Source organism: Plectropomus leopardus, chromosome 16 (genome assembly GCF_026936395.1).
Source record: "Plectropomus leopardus strain MGB_pleo_1.0 chromosome 16, ASM2693639v1, whole genome shotgun sequence".
NCBI classification, from domain to species: domain Eukaryota; kingdom Metazoa; phylum Chordata; class Actinopteri; order Perciformes; family Serranidae; genus Plectropomus; species Plectropomus leopardus.
Genome location: NC_142191.1, coordinates 31,904,574 through 31,922,820, shown reverse-complemented (window position 1 = coordinate 31,922,820; position 18,247 = coordinate 31,904,574). Strand labels below are relative to the sequence as shown.

Genomic DNA, 18,247 nt, shown 5'->3' with positions numbered 1-18,247 from the left:
TGTAGCAGGATTAAGGACAAATTTTAATTTCATTTTTTAAACTGTGTTTAAAAAAATTACTAAGAAACATACTTTGTACCATATAATGTGTGTGACCTGTGTGTGAAGGTGCAGCTCACCGAGGGTCTCCTTTGTTCATGCTGGCGATGGCCGGATGTAGAATTGTCTGGTTCCCCTCCATCTCCACCACACATTTTGTCTTCAGCTCTTTTTCTGAATGTAAACATAAGTCAGTGATCAAAGAGGTGCATGTTTCATGATAATATGAATAAATTGCATTTCCCTGCAGTACTATCAGTGCCAGACTTTTGACAGTTGAATGGACCTAATGTAGTCATCTTTGAATCTACAGAAAAAGGTGGAAATGTAAAGTGGACACAGTTTCTTTTGTAAAAGGGCTCTTCAACTTTAAAATGTCCGACTGGAACAGTTTGAAGTGCATGTACTGTATGCACTGGTCATCATAACTCTCCTTAGTAGTCACTGACAAAACTGTCACCGCAGAGTAACAGGTGGCATACACTCTGTGTGTGTGTGTGTGTGTGTGTGTGTGTGTGTGTATGTGTGTGTGTGCCAGTTCCTCGTGATCGTAACAGCACAATAAGGAGAGGCAGGATATTGTTTTATTGATGGTGATTCATCCAGGACTTGCCTGTGCAAACATTACAACCACTTCACTATTCCCTGAGCAGACGCTACGGAAAAGCAGGGTCACAGCTACTCTTCCTCATTCCTACCTGGAACTTCCCGTCAGAGCAAAAGTTAGGGCACGTGCATTGTGAGATTTTCCGCGGTTACTCCTCATTAGGAATGTGTGTAGTTTACAAAACCTTTTTGGAAACCCAATTTGACAGTTGATATATAGTATAAATGTTAAATTCAAGGATGTTCCCACTGTTCAGCAACAAAAATATTTTACAGGAGCATGTCAGTCCTTTTCAGTGTTATCCCTCTGAGACCTGAGCAAAGCCTTGGCTTTCTTTAAAAAAAAATCAGAAGAAAGCAATTAGCAACAAAAGAAGAAATGGCCCATAAAATCCTGTTTTTGAAAGATAATTTTCTAATATAAAGTTAACTTTAACCAACTGAGTTTTGAACCAGGGACCCTCTTACTGTGAGGCAACAGTGCTAACCACAACGCCACTGTGCTGCTCTTGTTTTTGAAGTGGTTTTTTCAAATCTAAACATTTCTTGCTATTTGTGGAACATTTATTACCAAGTTGCTCCTCACCTTCATTCCCAAATCTAAAAAAATAAGAATAATTTTGTAACATAATTTTAAAAGTAACAACTCATATGGTTATTTTCCCTACACATTTTTCCCTAGGGCAGCACAGTGGCTTTGTGGTTAGCCCTGTTGCCTCACAGCAAGAGGGTCCCAGGTTCAAATCCCAGTTGGATCCGGTTTGGTCTAGGCAGGGGCCCTTCTGTGTGGAGTTTGATGTTCTCCCCATGTCTGCATGGGTTGTCTCTGGGGTCTCCAGCTCCAGCTTCCTCCCACAGTGCAAAGACATGCAGCTCAGGTTGACTGGTGACTCTAAATTGTCCTTATGTGTGACTGTGAGCATGTATGGTTGTTTGTCTATGTGTGTCGGCCCTGCAATAGTTTGGCGACCTGTCCAGGGTGTACCTTACAAGGACAAGCGGTTACAGAAAATGACTGACTGACATTTTTCCCTAGCTTTTTTTTAAAAAGTTTTTTCTAAATCTACTAATTTCTTGTTATTTGTGAAACATTACTTTCCAAGTTTCTCATTGTTTTTCCCCATGTTTTAGAAAGAAATCACACTAATTTGCTCAGGGCTCAAGGGTTTAATTACTTGCAGAAGGCGTCTGCAAGCAGCTCAAAAATTGATGTTGCTCCAGGTTACAAAGGGTTAAATGTTACCACTGTACATGTATTACAGTCCCCTTTTGCATCAGGATGTGATGTCATTGTCCCCTTCATATTTTTCCATTTCTACTCCCCATGCACTCCAGCCAAAACTTTCCCTGAGCGGGGCAGAATAGACCTTTTCAGAGTCTGACTGAAAGAAACAAACTGTGTAAAAGACAGGAAAGAAGCTTCTATTGTTGGTGGAAAACTGCAAATGAACCCTGGTTTCACAAACTAAAGGAGCCCGTTTGGAGCTGGCAGAGGTGTTGAATATAACTTTGTTTGACCCGAGAAAAACAGACTGTGCAGTGGCTGCATAGTCCAGCTCCTAACTGCTAAAGTGTCACAAGCTCCTCTGACATTTAATACACTCACCTCTCCTGTTCATTGGTCGCACACGAACAGCGACCTTTACATTAGAGTCATTGGGGTTGTTTTCATCCATGGTGCCACCTGACCTGTACCAAAATGAATGAATGGACACCAGTAAGACCAGTTATCATCTGCATGTTCTTTAAAGGGATAGTTCCAAAGTTTTTGAAGTGAGGCTGTATGGGATACGCATCAGTAGACAGTATATTACAAACACTATATGTCAGTAAAAACACCCCCACAGGAAGAAGCAGGCACACATTTAAGCCACATAAAAAAGTGGTTAAAATTTTTTTAAAAAAGTAAAAAAAGTAAAATTAAAATCAGTTAACCCTTTTTTAATTTGGAATTGATGATCAAATTGGTAAGAAACACACTTTTACTAAGTTTTGTTTGCTTTGTTTTTATTTATATTTCTTAAATTTTATTTAATTTCACTAATTTTAAGGTAACAATTACCTGAACATTAGTAAGTAGGGCTCATTTTTATATCACTGCAAAAAGTTGTTTGCCTTGTTTCTTTTGTAAAAAAAACAAAAAAAAAAACGTTCTTTAAAAACTAATTTTCAGATCGTTTTCCAGTACTTTTTTACTAATTTCTTACTAAATTTTGGGTCTTTTTTTTTGTACCGCTCATTGCCCTGTTTCAATGTTTTTGGAAGAATTTAAGACAATTCGCTCAGGCTTCAAATGGTGCAATATTGAGAGTATTTTCACTGCTTTACCATAATGTCAGATGTTGGTTTCAAAATAAAAATGAAGTTATTACATCTCTCTCTTCAAAGCCAGACTTAACATCGCTGATGTTGCTGCTCTACCACTGCCTTGGTCAACTGGTTAGTTTGTGTTAGTGTGTGACTTTGGCATTTAAAAGTTAGCTCAGATCCACCAGAGTCAAAAGACACAAACTAACCAGCTGACCAAAAAAGCAGCAAAGCAGCAGCTCCTGTGTTCAGTGAGCTAAAATCACTGTTTTTCTCAATGCAATCTGGTGGCTTTGACGAGAACAGAAGCTGTTCACAACTTTTGGTTCAAAACAGACGTTCTGACAGAAAAGTAAAGCGACAAAAATACGCTTGAAAAAGCATACACTTTAGTGGATATGTTGGGGGTTTTTTTTTTTGCTATGGGACTTTTTCAAGGTGGCTTAAACAGGTTTTGTTGCTGGCCCCCATTCACATTAGTAGCTTCTGTGTCAGACTCCAGCCTGCTTCTCCAAACGGGGGCTGTGCGGACTGACATCTACTGCATGTAATAAACTGATTATGACTTAGTATCCCATACAATCCTTTTTCAAAAATATCCGAACTATCCCTTTAAAACTAAATCTTACATACACCTGAACAGCCTCATGGCGTGAGATATCTATAAATACACTCAGTCAGCGACTGACTCCTGCGTGTTAAAACATTAGTTATACTAAAACCCAACTTCAAACAGCTTATGAAAACGTCCATGAAGACAAAACATGCTAAAGTATAACGCATATTGTGAAAAGAAGTGAACAAACCGTGTGAAAGAGTGCGCAGTTGTTTCTCTGTCCGACTTTTCCCACAGGCACCTTCAAGTAACACAGCAGCTAGCCCAGGACGCTAACGAGAGCTGGACAGCAGCAAACACACACACACACACACACACAGAGGGCTCAAACCTTATGTTTTCATCATGACAAATGTAAGTGAACCCGGTGCGGTGTGCTGTCAAACCCCGGGTACTATTTTCAAGTCACTTACGACAGTACACAGTTCATTCCCTCGGCTCCTCCACCTGCTGCATTTCCTGAAACTTCCCTTTAGAGAGCAGTCAAACCATGTCGGCTCGCAGCTAAAGGGATTTACGGTGAGATTTAGCGAGCTGCAACTTCCACAGCTCTGCTCCGCTCACACAGAGGCGGTTTGACAGGGACCTCAGCGCCACACTGTGGATCCACATGTTCTACAAGTCTGCGCTTTTCCTTCAAGGAGTTTTGTCCAAAACACGTTAAGAAACACGAGTAAAACTAACGAGTAACTAAACCTACACAACAGGGATAAAACTGCGCTACTGTTTCAGCCTCGGAACCGTTTAGCAGCGGTGGAATGTAACTAAAGGTTTATTTATTCAGTTATTACAGTATTATTCATTTAACTCAAAATTAGAGAGAAACTAGTAAAAAGGAGAAGAAAAATACCTGAAATTAGTAAAGGAATAAAAAGGAAAGAACGAAATAGAAAGTTAAAAAAAAAAAAAATAGAAAAAGTGAGCAATAATAATAATAAAGGGAGAAATGAAACTTTCAAGAAATTAGTTAAAAGTACAAGAACATTACCTGAAAATGAATTTTAAAGATTACATTTTTAAAAAACGACGAAAAACAACAACGGACCAAGAAAATGTGGAATTATAATAATTATTTAACATAGTTATAACTATGTAATTATAATAATTACAACCATCCTTTTTTCTTTTTCTTTTACCAAGACATTTCCCTTTGCTTGTTTGAAAATATTTTTTCTGAATCCACTAAAAATTCTTGCAATTTGTGGGACATTTCTTGCCAAGTAAGGCGTCTGAACGCAGCGCAAGACGTAAAGCGCGTTTACGCTGTTTTACAACAGTTTCAACTGCCGTACGACGGAAGCCGTGTTCTGACGCAACGTGGAGTTGTTTACTACTTCTGACAGTCCTCTCGGCTTAAAAACGGATGTAATTCCCAAACCCAGCATCTTCCCTTTGGTATTTGGACTGTGTGCCCAGAAGGAGAAATGGGGAAGCCAAAGAAAAAGAGTGAGTGTGTGGAAAGGTGTTAAATATATCTGAAACGGCTCTGTAAAGTGGCTAGGCTTGCTTCAGCTTGTTGCTAATGCTTACTGGATGTCTCATAACACGACGAGGCTCCATACAATTACCTTAAACTTTAAACTTTAAAGCGACTCTTACATTTAGTGAAAAATACTCCGTGCTAAAGCCTGAATTTATCCAGTTGTTGACAGTAGCCTTTTATAAACTGTACTGTGGCTCAGTATGATAGGTAGCTAGCGTTAGCTTTAGCTGGAGCTGAGAGATTGAGCTGTTTGAGCTGCACCACAGTAACGTTACTAAAGTAATAGTAATCTCATTGTACCGGTTATCTTTGTCAGGTGATCTGAGCCGAGCTGAGCTGATGATGATGACCATCGCTGATGTCATCAAGCAGCTGGTTGAAGCCCATGAGGAGGGCAAAGACATCAACCTCAACAAGTAAGTTCTGGTTGGTGCCAGTGGTAAAAAAAAAAAAAAGTACTCAGATCCTTTACTTTAGTAAAAGTACTAAAACCAAATTGTGAAGACACTCATTTACAAGTTACCCTACAGTGAACATTCTATTCTATAAATTCTATAAAAGTAAGTAAATATATTAAGGAAAAAGTACACATGGTATTAAATATTAAAGTACCAAGTGAAGAAAAACAAAAAACAAAAACAACTCAGTATTGGTTAAAATAAATAGATAAACACCCAAAAACTCAAAATTATTTAAATTAATGTTTTTTAAAAATCTTAAACACTTGAAGTTAGTGGGAAGGAAAAAAAAAATGATTAAAAGAAAAAAAACAAAAGTAAAAATCCAAACAAACAAAACACCACAAAATACTCAATAATAAAAAATAAAAACAGATATAGAAATACAGAAAAAAATCTTATAAACTCAAAATTATAAGAGATCATAAAAAACACCTAAACAAACTTAAAATTATGAATAATAAAAAAAAATAGAAAAAAACACCCCTGAAACAAAGAATTACAGCAAAAAAATAAAATATATATAAATAAAATATAATATATATATATATATATATATATATATATATATATATATATAAACCACATAACTTGAAGTAATAAAAAAAGGTTGTCAAAATAGTCAGTAATTTTCTGTCAGTTGACTCATTGATTAATCAACCAGTTATAGCTCCTGTGCTGTTTGGTCAATTAATTTATAATAAAACATCATATTTTATGAACTCATGTTTTTTATTGCAAAAATCTCAATCTGTAAAGTAACTGAAGTGTTACGAGAAATGCAGTCAAGTAAAAAGTACAACATTTCCCTCTGAAATGTAGTGGAGAAAAGTATGAAGTGACATAGAAGAATATACTCACATGAAGTACAAATACCTCAAATTTGTACTTAAGTACAGTACTTGACTAAATGTACTTAGTTATAGTCCACCACTGGTTAGTGCACAGACACAGCCAGTGGTAATCTGTATAATTAAGCTTTGGTATTTAACGATGGTGCATTTTAATATCAAACAAAGTCTGAAGAAGAGCATAAGCTTGTAAAGACACTTGTGGATGTGTCATAAAAATGCACATAAGGGAGCTACAGTCTGCGGACTTTATTAATGTTGTTAACTGCTACTCTTTAGTCCAGCACTGCCTCACACAGTTTTTACATGTGTGTGATTTGAACTGTACTTGTATGTCTCTGTATAAATGGGAGGATTCAGAATGATTAAAGTCATGCTCTCCTCCTTCTGTGTGAACTAGACTTTTTTCTGATTCTGTTTCCAAAAGAGTGAAGACTAAGACTTCAGCTAAATATGGACTGGAAGCTCAGCCTCGACTGGTAGACATCATCGCTGCTGTTCCACCACAGTACCGCCGAGCTCTGGTGCCCAAACTGAAGGCCAAACCCATCCGCACTGCCAGTGGAGTATGTAGCCCTCATATCTGTCTGTTACTCTGAGCTGGAGTCAGCAGGTTCATGCTGAGCTCTGTGAGGCTCGACCCAAACTGTTGAAAGTGATTACCATTTAGTCCAAGTGTTTGAAATAACTTGTGACTAAATAATATAAGTGACTTGTCATAAACAGACAGTCGGATTTTAGCCAATTTCTATGATTTTAGAACGTTTCTAGGATTTGAGGTCATTTCTAGCATTTAAACACATTTCTGTGATTTTAGGACATTTCTATGATTTTAGGACATTTCTAGGACTTCACGATATTTGTAGGATTTTACGACATTTGGATTGTGGGACATTAGGGGCTCAGCAAGGACCTCTGTCGGGGGTGTGAGGGATCCTTCACTGGCCCTTTTTTGATAAATGAGCTCTATTTTGATGCTTTTTTGGTGCACCCTGGCACCTTATGTATACTAAAAGTACAAAAACAATTCACAGTGTGAATCACTTTATTTTTATCGTGAATCAGCACCCTATCAGGGGCCAGATTGGACCCGCAGACTGTAGTTTGGGTATCACCGTCATAAACAATGTGACATCTCTGCAGTGTATTGTGTGATTGGCTTATGTGTCTGATGTTAAACTTCAGAGTTTATTTTGGGTCATTTGACATTTTTGACTAATAACTACCTAACAGAACGAGACTCTACAGATGTTTATGCAGTCAGCTCAGGTGATGCAGCTCAGCTCTACAGGAAGGTGCTTTCATGTGAGAATGTGAAACAGAGTAAAGAAAGTCATGACCTTACAGCATACTCACACTGACAGTGATTATCGTGATTGTTTTCATACATGTTATATTCAGGGAATCATTGGGGTCAATACTTGTGTCTTCTGTCCAGATTGCAGTGGTAGCTGTGATGTGCAAACCACATCGATGTCCACACATCACCTTCACAGGAAATATCTGTGTGTAAGTGAACGGTTTCCTCTGTCCTAAAATCTTGCAGCTTTTAGGTTTACTTACTTTTTTTCTGCAGAAAATGAGCTAAAATTTTTAATTAAAATGTGTGCACTGAAGACATGAGCAGAACATAATTATGTTACTGATGTTAGCAGAATCAGTGACTTCTTTGAAATCACTTCTTAAAACCTATTTTTATAGACTTGCTTTTATGTGATGTCATCTTCTTTTATTTGTCTTTTAATTTATCTATGTTTTTTTTCAACGTATGTTTTTATTTTATTCTTGGCCCTCCAATGATGATAATGATGATAATAATAATAGTAATAATAATAATAATAATGATATTTTCTGTTTACTGCCTTTACTTTGTATTGTAGTTTGTTAACATGTTTCTGTCACTAATGTGTTTTTTAATTTTACCATTACCCTTTGAAACTTGATCTGACATCAGTTTTTTGTGCTGGCTCTAGACGTTTAGACGTCCTTTACAAGCATTATACCTCAGTAACTTGACATGAACTACACCACAACCAAAAAAAAAATGAAAAAAGTGACCTTAAAGTTATCCCAAAAAATACAGGGGGAGAGAGAGAATTATTAGAAAATGATCAAAAATATCAAGAAAACTACATTTATTACTATATATTTACAAAACATATATTTATTATAATTTACTGTTTGTTTTATTTTAGCACTTTTTCATGTCGTTTCAACTTTTTGCTCATTTACAATTTTTTTTTCCAATTTCAGGTTATTTTCTGATAACTTTACTAATTTCTTTCTAATTTTTGGGTCCCTTCTTTTCATGTTTTTGAAAGAAATCAAGCTTAATTGCTCAAGTTTCAAGGGGTTAATTCTTGTCTGGCCTTTGTTTGGTTTTTATTGCTATTGTCTTTGGGTTTTCTTTTGTTTTTTCTTTGTCTGTGCTTTGCTTTGTTTGTCAAAGCAATGTGTAAAAACTGCTTTTAAAGGTGCTATATTAATGAATAAGTTATTTTATTTGATTTCATATATTTTAAAATTTCATATTAATTACTATATGTACAGGCTCAGGTCAAAGGACAGATGAAACTAGTAAGAGGGGTTACACATGTTATTGCTTTAGAGAATTTTGTTTTTTTTTAATTATCACAAGCCTATTAATTTGTTGTTCCAATATGTAAAGCAACTCTCCATACTTTCTCTGGCAGCTACTGTCCTGGTGGACCTGACTCTGACTTTGAGTACTCCACACAGTCCTACACTGGCTATGAGGTAAGGCGGTCTCATTTTGCCTCCTTCCTGAAAGTGTACATCCACACAGAACTCTCCTGAAAGTCATGTCTGGTTTGTCTTTAGAAAAAATGCCTTACTTTTCTGTAAATTCCCTTTTTTTACTGTGATGCTGTCTATAACCTTGATGTGTTACTTATTATAAATATAGTGACTTTTTTTTCATTGTGTCACAAAGGGAGAAATATTTTCCCTTCGTTAGTAATCGGGTTGATTTTTTGGGGTGAGCTTTGACTTTAAGATCTGAATTTTTTTACCTCTCATGATTTTTCTCTTGCTTCCTTTCTATTAGCCAACGTCCATGAGAGCAATCCGAGCGCGTTATGACCCCTACCTTCAGACCAGACATCGGGTGGAGCAGGTCAGTCTGGTGCACCCTCTGTGTATACTCTCATTTATTGTGTTTTTTAATGGCTCTTTAATTTTAGGCGTGGCTCAGAATCTCACAAAAATCCATTGAATGTAGTTGCTTGACACATATACCTCTGTTTAGTAGCTGTGGGAACTGTCCTCTTTATTGTGTTTGTAATATTTTAAAATTGCCTGCCTGTTCCACCAGTAGAGACCAGAGACTGAGCTCTGGTGGTGCATGCTGTGCACTACATACAATGAGTATAATAGAACGAGGAGTGCCGTATTTAGGTACTGAAAAACACACTAGTATACTGTTATACCACCCAAGCCTAGAATAAGGGCAAACATTTAAAACAGTGCCGTTTGAATGATTCATACTCTGCTGTGCTGCTAATCAGCACTGATGTGTACTTTTACTTAATTCTGCAACATCAATGCTAGAAAAAAAAAAGATCTAAAAACCTAATCAATGCTGCAGTTTGATATTTTAAGTTGCCACAAGGTGCTTAAACTGCTGTTTCCCCAAATCATCTTCTGTGCAGTGATTGTCTTTGGCTGCATACATGTATAAATCATAACCTTTGATCACATATTTATAACACAGTAATGGGTGTCACGGCTTTTACCCGCCTGCAGAGACCTGACCCCAATTATGCCATTATTTAAATTTATGGCCACCATTAGTATGATGCAGAGGAGCAACTCAGTCCATTAAAGCAACAGTTTGTGTGGGAAAATGGGCCATCTGAGTCTCACTCTGCAGCTTTCCTCATCTGATTCACTGAGTTTAGGCTGTATGAAGTCTGTTAACCCTTTCAAACTTGAGCTAATTGGCTTGATTTCTTTCAAAAACAGTATTAAAAGGCAAAGAGCAACAAGTACCTGAAAAGAGGTAAAATTCTAAAATAAACATAATAATAATGGTCATTTACAAAAACCTGCAAACAATTACTGAAACATTAAACAAATTCTGACATAATTTTAAATAATGTTATCATGAAAACTAGCTTTAAATATAGTTTTTTTCTCGAGATTTTTTCCCCCTGAAAGTAGAACAAAAGGAAAACAAACAAACTAGTAAATGAACTGAAAAAAGGGCTTAAGAAATTCCAATTATTGTGTAACATAATTTTAAACAGGTAGTTATGATTATTATAAATATAAGGTTTGTTTGTTTTTTTCCAAGCGTTTTCCCTAGACATTTTCCCCTAACTTTTTAAAAAATGATTTTCTAAATCTACCAATATCTTGCAATTTGTGGAACATTTCTTATCAAGTTGCTCGTTGCCTTTTTTGCCAGGTTGTTGTTATTGAAAGCAGCACAGAAAAGTGATGTTGCTCCAGGAGTCAAAGGTTTCATGTGCAGATGCTGTTTAAAGTTTAAATTGATATTATTATCATTATAATAACTGTTTTCAGAGAACATTATTTTACTGTACTTCAGCCTATAAATGTCTCAGTATTGTCTAATAGCAGTGTTACCAGCTTTGTGTTTTGTGTGTGCTGCGCAGCTGAAGCAGCTGGGTCACAGCGTGGATAAAGTGGAGTTCATAGTGATGGGCGGGACCTTCATGGCGCTACCTGAGGAGTACAGAGACTACTTTATCAGGAACCTGCACGACGCCCTGTCAGGACACACCTCCAACAATGTGGCCGAGGCCGTCAGGTAAAATACACGCTTTTTCCACTAGGTGCACTGTCACAATCAATGTTGCTGCAAATCCCTGACATATCCCAGGCTGTCATCATCCAAAAAAAAATCGACTTAGCGTTTAGGATATCGAAAATAACAAATTGTATGTGTTTTTTCTTTTTTTTTTTTAATCTAAAAACATAATGGCATCATGAAAAAAACCCGGCATTCAAAAGGTTAAAATACTGAATATGAATGAATATTTGATATTTATAGTTAGGACTGACATTGGTTTAAAAAAAAACAAAACAATAAAAGTAGAAAATCACATTGATGTATATTATTTTGAGAAGCACATTTTTTGCACAGAGCGAGTGTGTAATATTAAAGCGGTTAAAGGGTTAATAGATGCAATGCAATATGACAGGTGATGGTTAACACAACAGAACACATGGAGTTACAGTTAAAATGATACAGTTCTGGAGCAACGTGACAGACATTTTGGCATTATTTTTGAGTATTTGTATGTGTTGTGCGTTTCAGCTGCCCAGTGCCACATGTGAGAATAGTCCACAATAACATCCACCAGAGGGAGATATTGTACCATCTGTAGAACTGTCTTTACATTCACACATGTTGCCTTCCTTTACTGCTGGAGATTTTCCTCATATCAAGATGTACTTTCAGAAAATTAAAAAAAAAGGTCTCATTTTGTAAAGCTAATTGTATGGCAGCAAATAACTATAGTGGTAATTGTTATTTAATAATTATTTTTATCATCAATTCGCCAGTGGGGTATTTTTTATATTTATCAATATAATCTTAATGATCAAAAATCTTTAAAAAAGAGGAAAAAAGAGAAATGCCATCTATATTTCAAATATCTTGTTTTTTTTCAAGGACAGAAGAACCGACAGCACTCATATTTAGATTCTGCCTGTCACTGTACCTTTAGTGCAAATGAAAAAAAAAGCTTTAAAACCAAGATTTAACTGCATGGCTGAAAACGGTGAAAGGCAGTGTATATGAGGCTTTGTGTATTTTATGAAAATGTTTTTTTTTACCATTTGAAACCTGGGACAACATCAATTTACTGAATTATTATAATTTTTTAAATCACTTTTTCCAAGTCTTATTTTCCTTTTTTTAACTTTCTTTTTCTTTTCTATTTTTTGGGTCATTTGTTATTCATAATTACATGTTTAAATTATGTCACAGAATTATTCATTTCCTTTTTTCCCTTATTTTCTGGCAATTTTTTATTCATTTTTTACAGGTTTCTTGCTAATTTTGGGGTCATTTCTTCTTTTGTTGCTCATTGCCTCCTACCCATGTATTTTATTAAATCAAGCCAGGTTTCAAAGGGTTAAACTTGGCACAATGGAGTCAAAGCAGTGAAATCCGATATGCAGCATGAGGCACACAAAATTCAACAAAAAACTCAACAAAAAAATAGCTTTCATTTCCCTCTTCTGTTCTACCTTCGTCTCCACCACAAGACAAAAAAAAACATGTTTTGTGCTTCAATAAAGAATTGGCCAAAATTCTCTGTTATGCTTATTCTAAAATTGGTCTGAAATGTCATTCCGGCATTAAAAAGTCTTTCATTTTAACTCGCCGTTAAGCTGCAGGAAAGCTGTCACATTCGACAAGCTGGAACCAGAGAATTGTTTTTGGATTTTCATTAATAAATGACTTAATTACCTAATTACAAAAACTCTCAGTTAATGTTTTTGTCTTTCAACTATAATTTATAATTTGACTCCTGGCTTCAGCCCTGTGAAGCTGATGCCTCCTGACATTTTTTAAACATCAATAAAAAACAGAGACTATAATTAAGCATTACATCCCTGTCCTCTCTGCGCTCATCCTCCCAACCATTCGCGTGCCAAAAACACACCTTCTCTCTGTGGACTCTGCAACATGGGGAGTGCTGGACTGTATTCTGAGCACTTACATTATGTTGTGTTTACATCCGCTGGACCTCACCCCTTTGTCTATTCAAGCGATAATTTGGGATTTTATAGTATGGGGTACTCAAAGTCTGTGTATTGCATACCGTAGATGTCAGTTGGCACACTCCTAGTAGGAAGACGCAGACTGGAGTTTGACACGAAAGCTTTACAATCTACTGCTGTGAAGGGGTCGGCAACAAAATGTGTTTTAGCCACTAACCGTGTTAGACAGCCCGCTCTGACAGGGAAGCAGTTTTAACTTCCGTACAGCTTCCGTACTCCATCTATGCTCTCATCAAAGCCACCAGACTCCACTGAGAAAAACAGTCATTTTAACTCGCTAAACATGGTTTCAATCATCGACTGTATAAAAAGATGGACAGCACCCCCCCTCTTACCCCCACTATGCTGAAGTGAGGTTAAAATATCTGAGATCTGGCCGTGCCATCTTGCAAGGGTGATGCCATTGAGAGCCCACATCTGTGCAGTAGCAATATCCGCAATTGTGGAGTTCCCGCCCAAACACCCATCTGACTAATTGTGAGCAGCTCCATTAAGTGCACAGATTGGCAGTCACGGCTGTCAATCATGGCAGAAAAGCCCCCTTTTATAAAATTAAATAACTGATTAAACTGAACTTACCATCAAAAACAAACATTTGAACAAACATCAGGGTGATGAGAACAACCTTCAGTGACAGAAACCATCTTTGGAAAAAATATATTTGGTGTGTATTTTGAGTTTTTAGTTTGGCTTGTGTCCATGCACTAACATGGAGGGGAGGGCTTTATGACCTATACTGCAGTCAGACACCAGGGGGCGATCCAGATTGAATAGCCTCACTTTGGGGTAGCTGTCAAGTCGTCCATCATTCAGTTTATGGTTTTGGGTGTGCCTCTGCTTTGATCAGTTAGTTCGTTAGATATTGTGTGTCTTTGGTGAATTCAAACTAACCCTTTTAATTGGCAAAGTCACCCATTGACATGAAAAAAGCTAACTGATCGGGGCAAGGCCAGCAGCTCCTGTTTTCAGCAACGTTAAATAACTGTTTTTTCTCAGTAGAGTCTGGCTTTGAACAGAGCGATATAACAGCTTAATTTTAGCACATTTCTAGGTTCTTAAGATTTTTCTAGGGTTATAAGACATCTTTTGGATTTTAGGACATTTAAAGGATTTTGGGACATTTCAAGGATTTTAGAACATTTCTAGGAATTTAGGACGTTTGTCGATCTTTACGCCATTTCCAGGATTTGAGGATGTTTTGGGGGATTTTAGGAGCTTTCTATGATTTTCTAATGTTTCTAGTATTTTAGGACATTTGAAAGATTTTAGGATGTTTGTAGGATTTTAGGATGTTTGTAGGATTTATGATGTCTCTTGGATTTTAGGACATTAAAGTCTTGGCTAGGACCTCTGTTGGGGGGTGTGGGGGATCCTCCACTGGCTTTTTTTGACAAACAAGCTGCATTTTGATGCTTTTTTGTGAACTCTGGCAACTTGTGGATATTGAAAGTATAAAAACATTTCCCAGTGTGAATCACTTTATTTTTTATTGTCAATTAAAAAAATGATTGGGGTGCCACCTGGCTCCCAATAAGGTCCCAGATTTGGTCCACAGACCGTAAAATAAGTATCACTGTCCTACACACTTGGCACCTGAAAAAAAAATTTTCAGTTCTTCAACCTCACCGCTAGATGCCAATAAATCCTCCACACTGGACCTTTAAGTTCTGGTGATTATCTCCACAGATTAAACCGCTGAATGAACCATTCAGAATTCAGGTGGAAAATGAGTGAGGACGCTCTCTGTGAGTCCTCCTCAGTTACTTTCATTGATTCTCACTTACCCAGCTTTGAATGAATTTAGCCGCACATCTGCTCAGTATGGACGTGTGGCAACTTTTCAGATGACTTGGAGACGGTTCAAAGTCAAAGCAGAAATACCCATTTGTTGAAGAGATGAAGACGTCATACAGACCATTTGACCAAATAATGGCTTTTTCACTGTTTGTTTGTCAGCGGGGGCCGTTTAATTCCCTAAAGTCCGATAAGACCAGAGAGGACAATTTGTGTGAGTGTGTGTCTCTACTTGTATGTGTCTGTCACTGTGTGTGTGTGTGTGTGTGTGTGTGTGTGTGTGTGTGTGTGTGTGTGTGTGTGTGTGTAGGCCTGTAGGTGTGAGTTTGCGCTGCTCTGCTATCAGCTTTCTTCGTTAAGATGCTGTGATTGTGGTAATTGTGGTGGCTGCTGCTCAGTTTGTGAAGGAGGGGGCACTTGGTTCGGCTGGGTACAGCCCTTATCTCTGCCTCTATGTGTGTGTTGGTGTGTGTGTGAGACGTGTTTTTGTTCCTGGAAGAAAGTGGTGCGCGCAGGGTGAGCGTGTTTGTCACCATGCTCAGCTCGCTCCCGATCTGATCACAGCAGCAAGATACCTCGAGATAATCGCCTGAGATAATAGACTTTTTATTGATTCATCTTATACAATGTGATCGTCCTCTCTGAAGCATAAACTCCTGTAATTGGTGTAAATCAGCCAGCAGACTGTAAAAGATGGACATTTATTGCCAGCAGATACAGAATCAGAGGGAGCATGTGCTGGCATGAGGGGCGCTAATGGTCATTGGAGCAGCTGGAGTGGAGAAAATGACAGCTTGCTGGTGTGCTGGAGATGAGATGTGTTTTTTTTCTTCGCCTCTGTTGTTTTTGCGATTTCAAACAGTGACTCAAATAAGTTTAGAAGTAGCAGTTGAGTCAGGCGGATGGAGTTCAGAAAATACTGGTCTCGAGATTAAAAGAATAATAAAGGATTGTACTGTGTCTACTACAGACATTTTGTCAAGTCATGTCTTTTCCTATTACTGTTTTTTTTAGCCATTGAAACTTGGATTGACATCACTTTTCCTGTGCTGCGTTCAGATGCCTTCTACAAGTATTTAAGCCTTTAAATCCCGAGCAAATTGGTGTGATGTCTTCCATAATCATGGCAAAAAGGCAATGAGCAACTTTGTGAGAAATGTTCCAAATGGAAATTTATAAATTAAAAAATAAAAATAAAAAGCAAGGGTGAAATGTGTAGGGAGAAGAAAAACTAGGTAAAAATATATATTTATAATTGCCATAACTACCTGTTTGAAGTTGTGACATTGTTATTAAAACTAGAAGAACTTTTTTCAGATCTGTTATATGTATTTGTAATTACATTTTTTTTGCGGCACTGCTGCAGAGCTGCCTGCTGTTATAACAACTGTATTTCCACAGCTTAAAGCACATATCAGCTACTGCACGCTGATACCATCATATACCGTATACCCCTGTAAAATTCCAGGAAGGTATGAAGGTGAAGTATTAATACCACTAAAGCCTAATATGTGTAGCGAGAGGCATTATGTTTTCAGAGTGTCGTATGTACATTCTCATTTATGTCTGTTCCATTCTTGTGAATGTGACATCTCAAGAAAACCGTGAGTGAATTTCTTCAAATTTGGCACAAACATCCCCTTTCACTCAAAAATGAACTGATTCGATTTTGGTGGTCAAAGGTCAAGTTCACTGTGACCTTGCATCCGTCTTAGTTTTGTTAATGCAATATCTCACTAATGCCTTGAGGGAATTTCTTCAGATTTGACAAAAACGTCCACTTGGACTCAGCAATGAGGTGATCAGATATTGATGGTCAAATGTCAAAGGTCAAGGTCACTGCGACTTTGTCTGTCTCATTCTCATGAACACAATATCTCACTAATGCCTTGAGGGAATTTCTTCAACTTTGGCACAAACTTCCACTTGGACTGAAAAATAAACTGATTAGAATTTGGTGGTCAAAGGTCAAGGTCAGTGTGACCTGACAAATCATATTCTTGACCATAAATCAAGGATACATATGATGATTATGACAAAATTTCTCTGTGACATCACAAGGCATGAGGCATGCAACCATATGGTGGTAATTGTAGTTTCCTATTTGGGTTTTTGGTAACATGGTGGAAACACAGAACATATTACCAGCTCATGTAGTCAATATGGTTAGCATGTGAACAAACAGTTGCTGACTCCAATGAGCTGTAAGACACGTTCCAGAGCTGAGGGGAACTGCAGAGTTAAGTTATCTGTGGCTCCATCACAAGACAGTTTTTTTTACCATTAGACACAGTTATTTAATCCATTGTTATTTTAGAAATATTGATCATGGCCACCTTGACCCCTTGAAACCTTGGCTGACATCACTTTCCTTGGGTTTCCTCCTGAAATTTTTTCTAAGTATTTAAACCTTTGAACCCTAAGCAAATTGGGGCAGATTCTTTAAAAAGAATGTCTTAATCTTTTTTTAAAATTGTAGATTAAGCTGATTATTATTTTTTTAAATTAAAGGAAGTAAGCCAAGGGGAGAAATGAAAAAAAAAAACAATATTTAAAATTATAATAATTTCATATTAAAAATTACCTTACAGAATTTAGTTTTCTAAGCACCTTTTCCAGGTCATTTCACTGTTTTTTCCCTTTCTTTTACTTGTGTGTGTGTTTTTTGTTTGTTTTTTAAACAATATAATTTACAAGGAATTTCACAGATTACTGTGATTGCTCGAAACATGGCAAATAAAGGCAACAAGCAACTTGGTAAGAAATGTTCCACTAATTACAAGAAATACATAGGTTTAGAAAATTATTTTTAAATAAGCTAGGAAAAAAAATCTAATAAAAGAAAAAAATGTCAAGGGAACTTTACTTCTAATAATCATATTATATTTCATATCATATTTAAAATTATGTTACAGAATTATTACATTTACAAGTATTACATTTACATTTTTAAAACTAATTTTCTAGTCATTTTCTCCACTTTTTACTATTTTCTTGCAAAATTTTGGGTCAATTCTTCTTTTGTTGTCCATTGCCTTCTTCCCACATTTTTGAAAGAAATTAGTTCAATTTGCTCAGGAATTTAAGAACTATAAAGTATGTACTAATGTTAATCTATTAATACAGCAAAAGTATGACTTAATATCCTGTCAGGTGCCGTAATGTCTTTCTCCTAACATTGAGGACCTCTGAATGACAGCATAATTCAGTATTTACCTTGCTGCTTTGTCACAAAGCAAACACTCATTAATGTCTCATTTCACATTTTTTTGCTTTGCAAACATTTTTTCGCTCTTCTCTGTTTCCTTTCTTG

General features: G+C 36.8%; 2 protein-coding genes across 5 annotated transcripts in view; one reads left to right on the top strand and one right to left on the bottom strand.

Moving 5' to 3' along the window:
• LOC121955276 (kinesin-like protein KIF13B) overlaps window positions 1–4,102 on the bottom strand; it is a 58,257-nt gene extending 54,155 nt beyond the window's left edge. For all 4 annotated transcript variants that reach the window (XM_042503146.2, XM_042503147.2, XM_042503148.2 and 1 more), the window contains exons 1-4: window positions 3,982–4,102; window positions 3,759–3,850; window positions 2,252–2,334; window positions 120–213 (exon numbers count right to left, since the gene is read on the bottom strand). In XM_042503146.2, the coding sequence (XP_042359080.2) occupies window positions 120–213; window positions 2,252–2,321 (164 nt within the window). In that variant the 5' untranslated portion in view covers window positions 2,322–2,334; window positions 3,759–3,850; window positions 3,982–4,102. The remainder of the gene's footprint in view (window positions 1–119; window positions 214–2,251; window positions 2,335–3,758; window positions 3,851–3,981) is intronic.
• Window positions 4,103–4,850: 748 nt separating this feature from the next.
• Window positions 4,851–18,247, top strand: part of elp3 (elongator acetyltransferase complex subunit 3) — a 29,730-nt gene continuing 16,333 nt past the window's right edge. Inside the window, exons 1-7 of the mRNA XM_042504030.2 lie at window positions 4,851–5,014; window positions 5,368–5,467; window positions 6,788–6,926; window positions 7,799–7,869; window positions 9,054–9,117; window positions 9,428–9,496; window positions 11,001–11,155. Of these exons, the coding sequence (XP_042359964.1) occupies window positions 4,993–5,014; window positions 5,368–5,467; window positions 6,788–6,926; window positions 7,799–7,869; window positions 9,054–9,117; window positions 9,428–9,496; window positions 11,001–11,155 (620 nt within the window). The 5' untranslated portion in view covers window positions 4,851–4,992. The remainder of the gene's footprint in view (window positions 5,015–5,367; window positions 5,468–6,787; window positions 6,927–7,798; window positions 7,870–9,053; window positions 9,118–9,427; window positions 9,497–11,000; window positions 11,156–18,247) is intronic.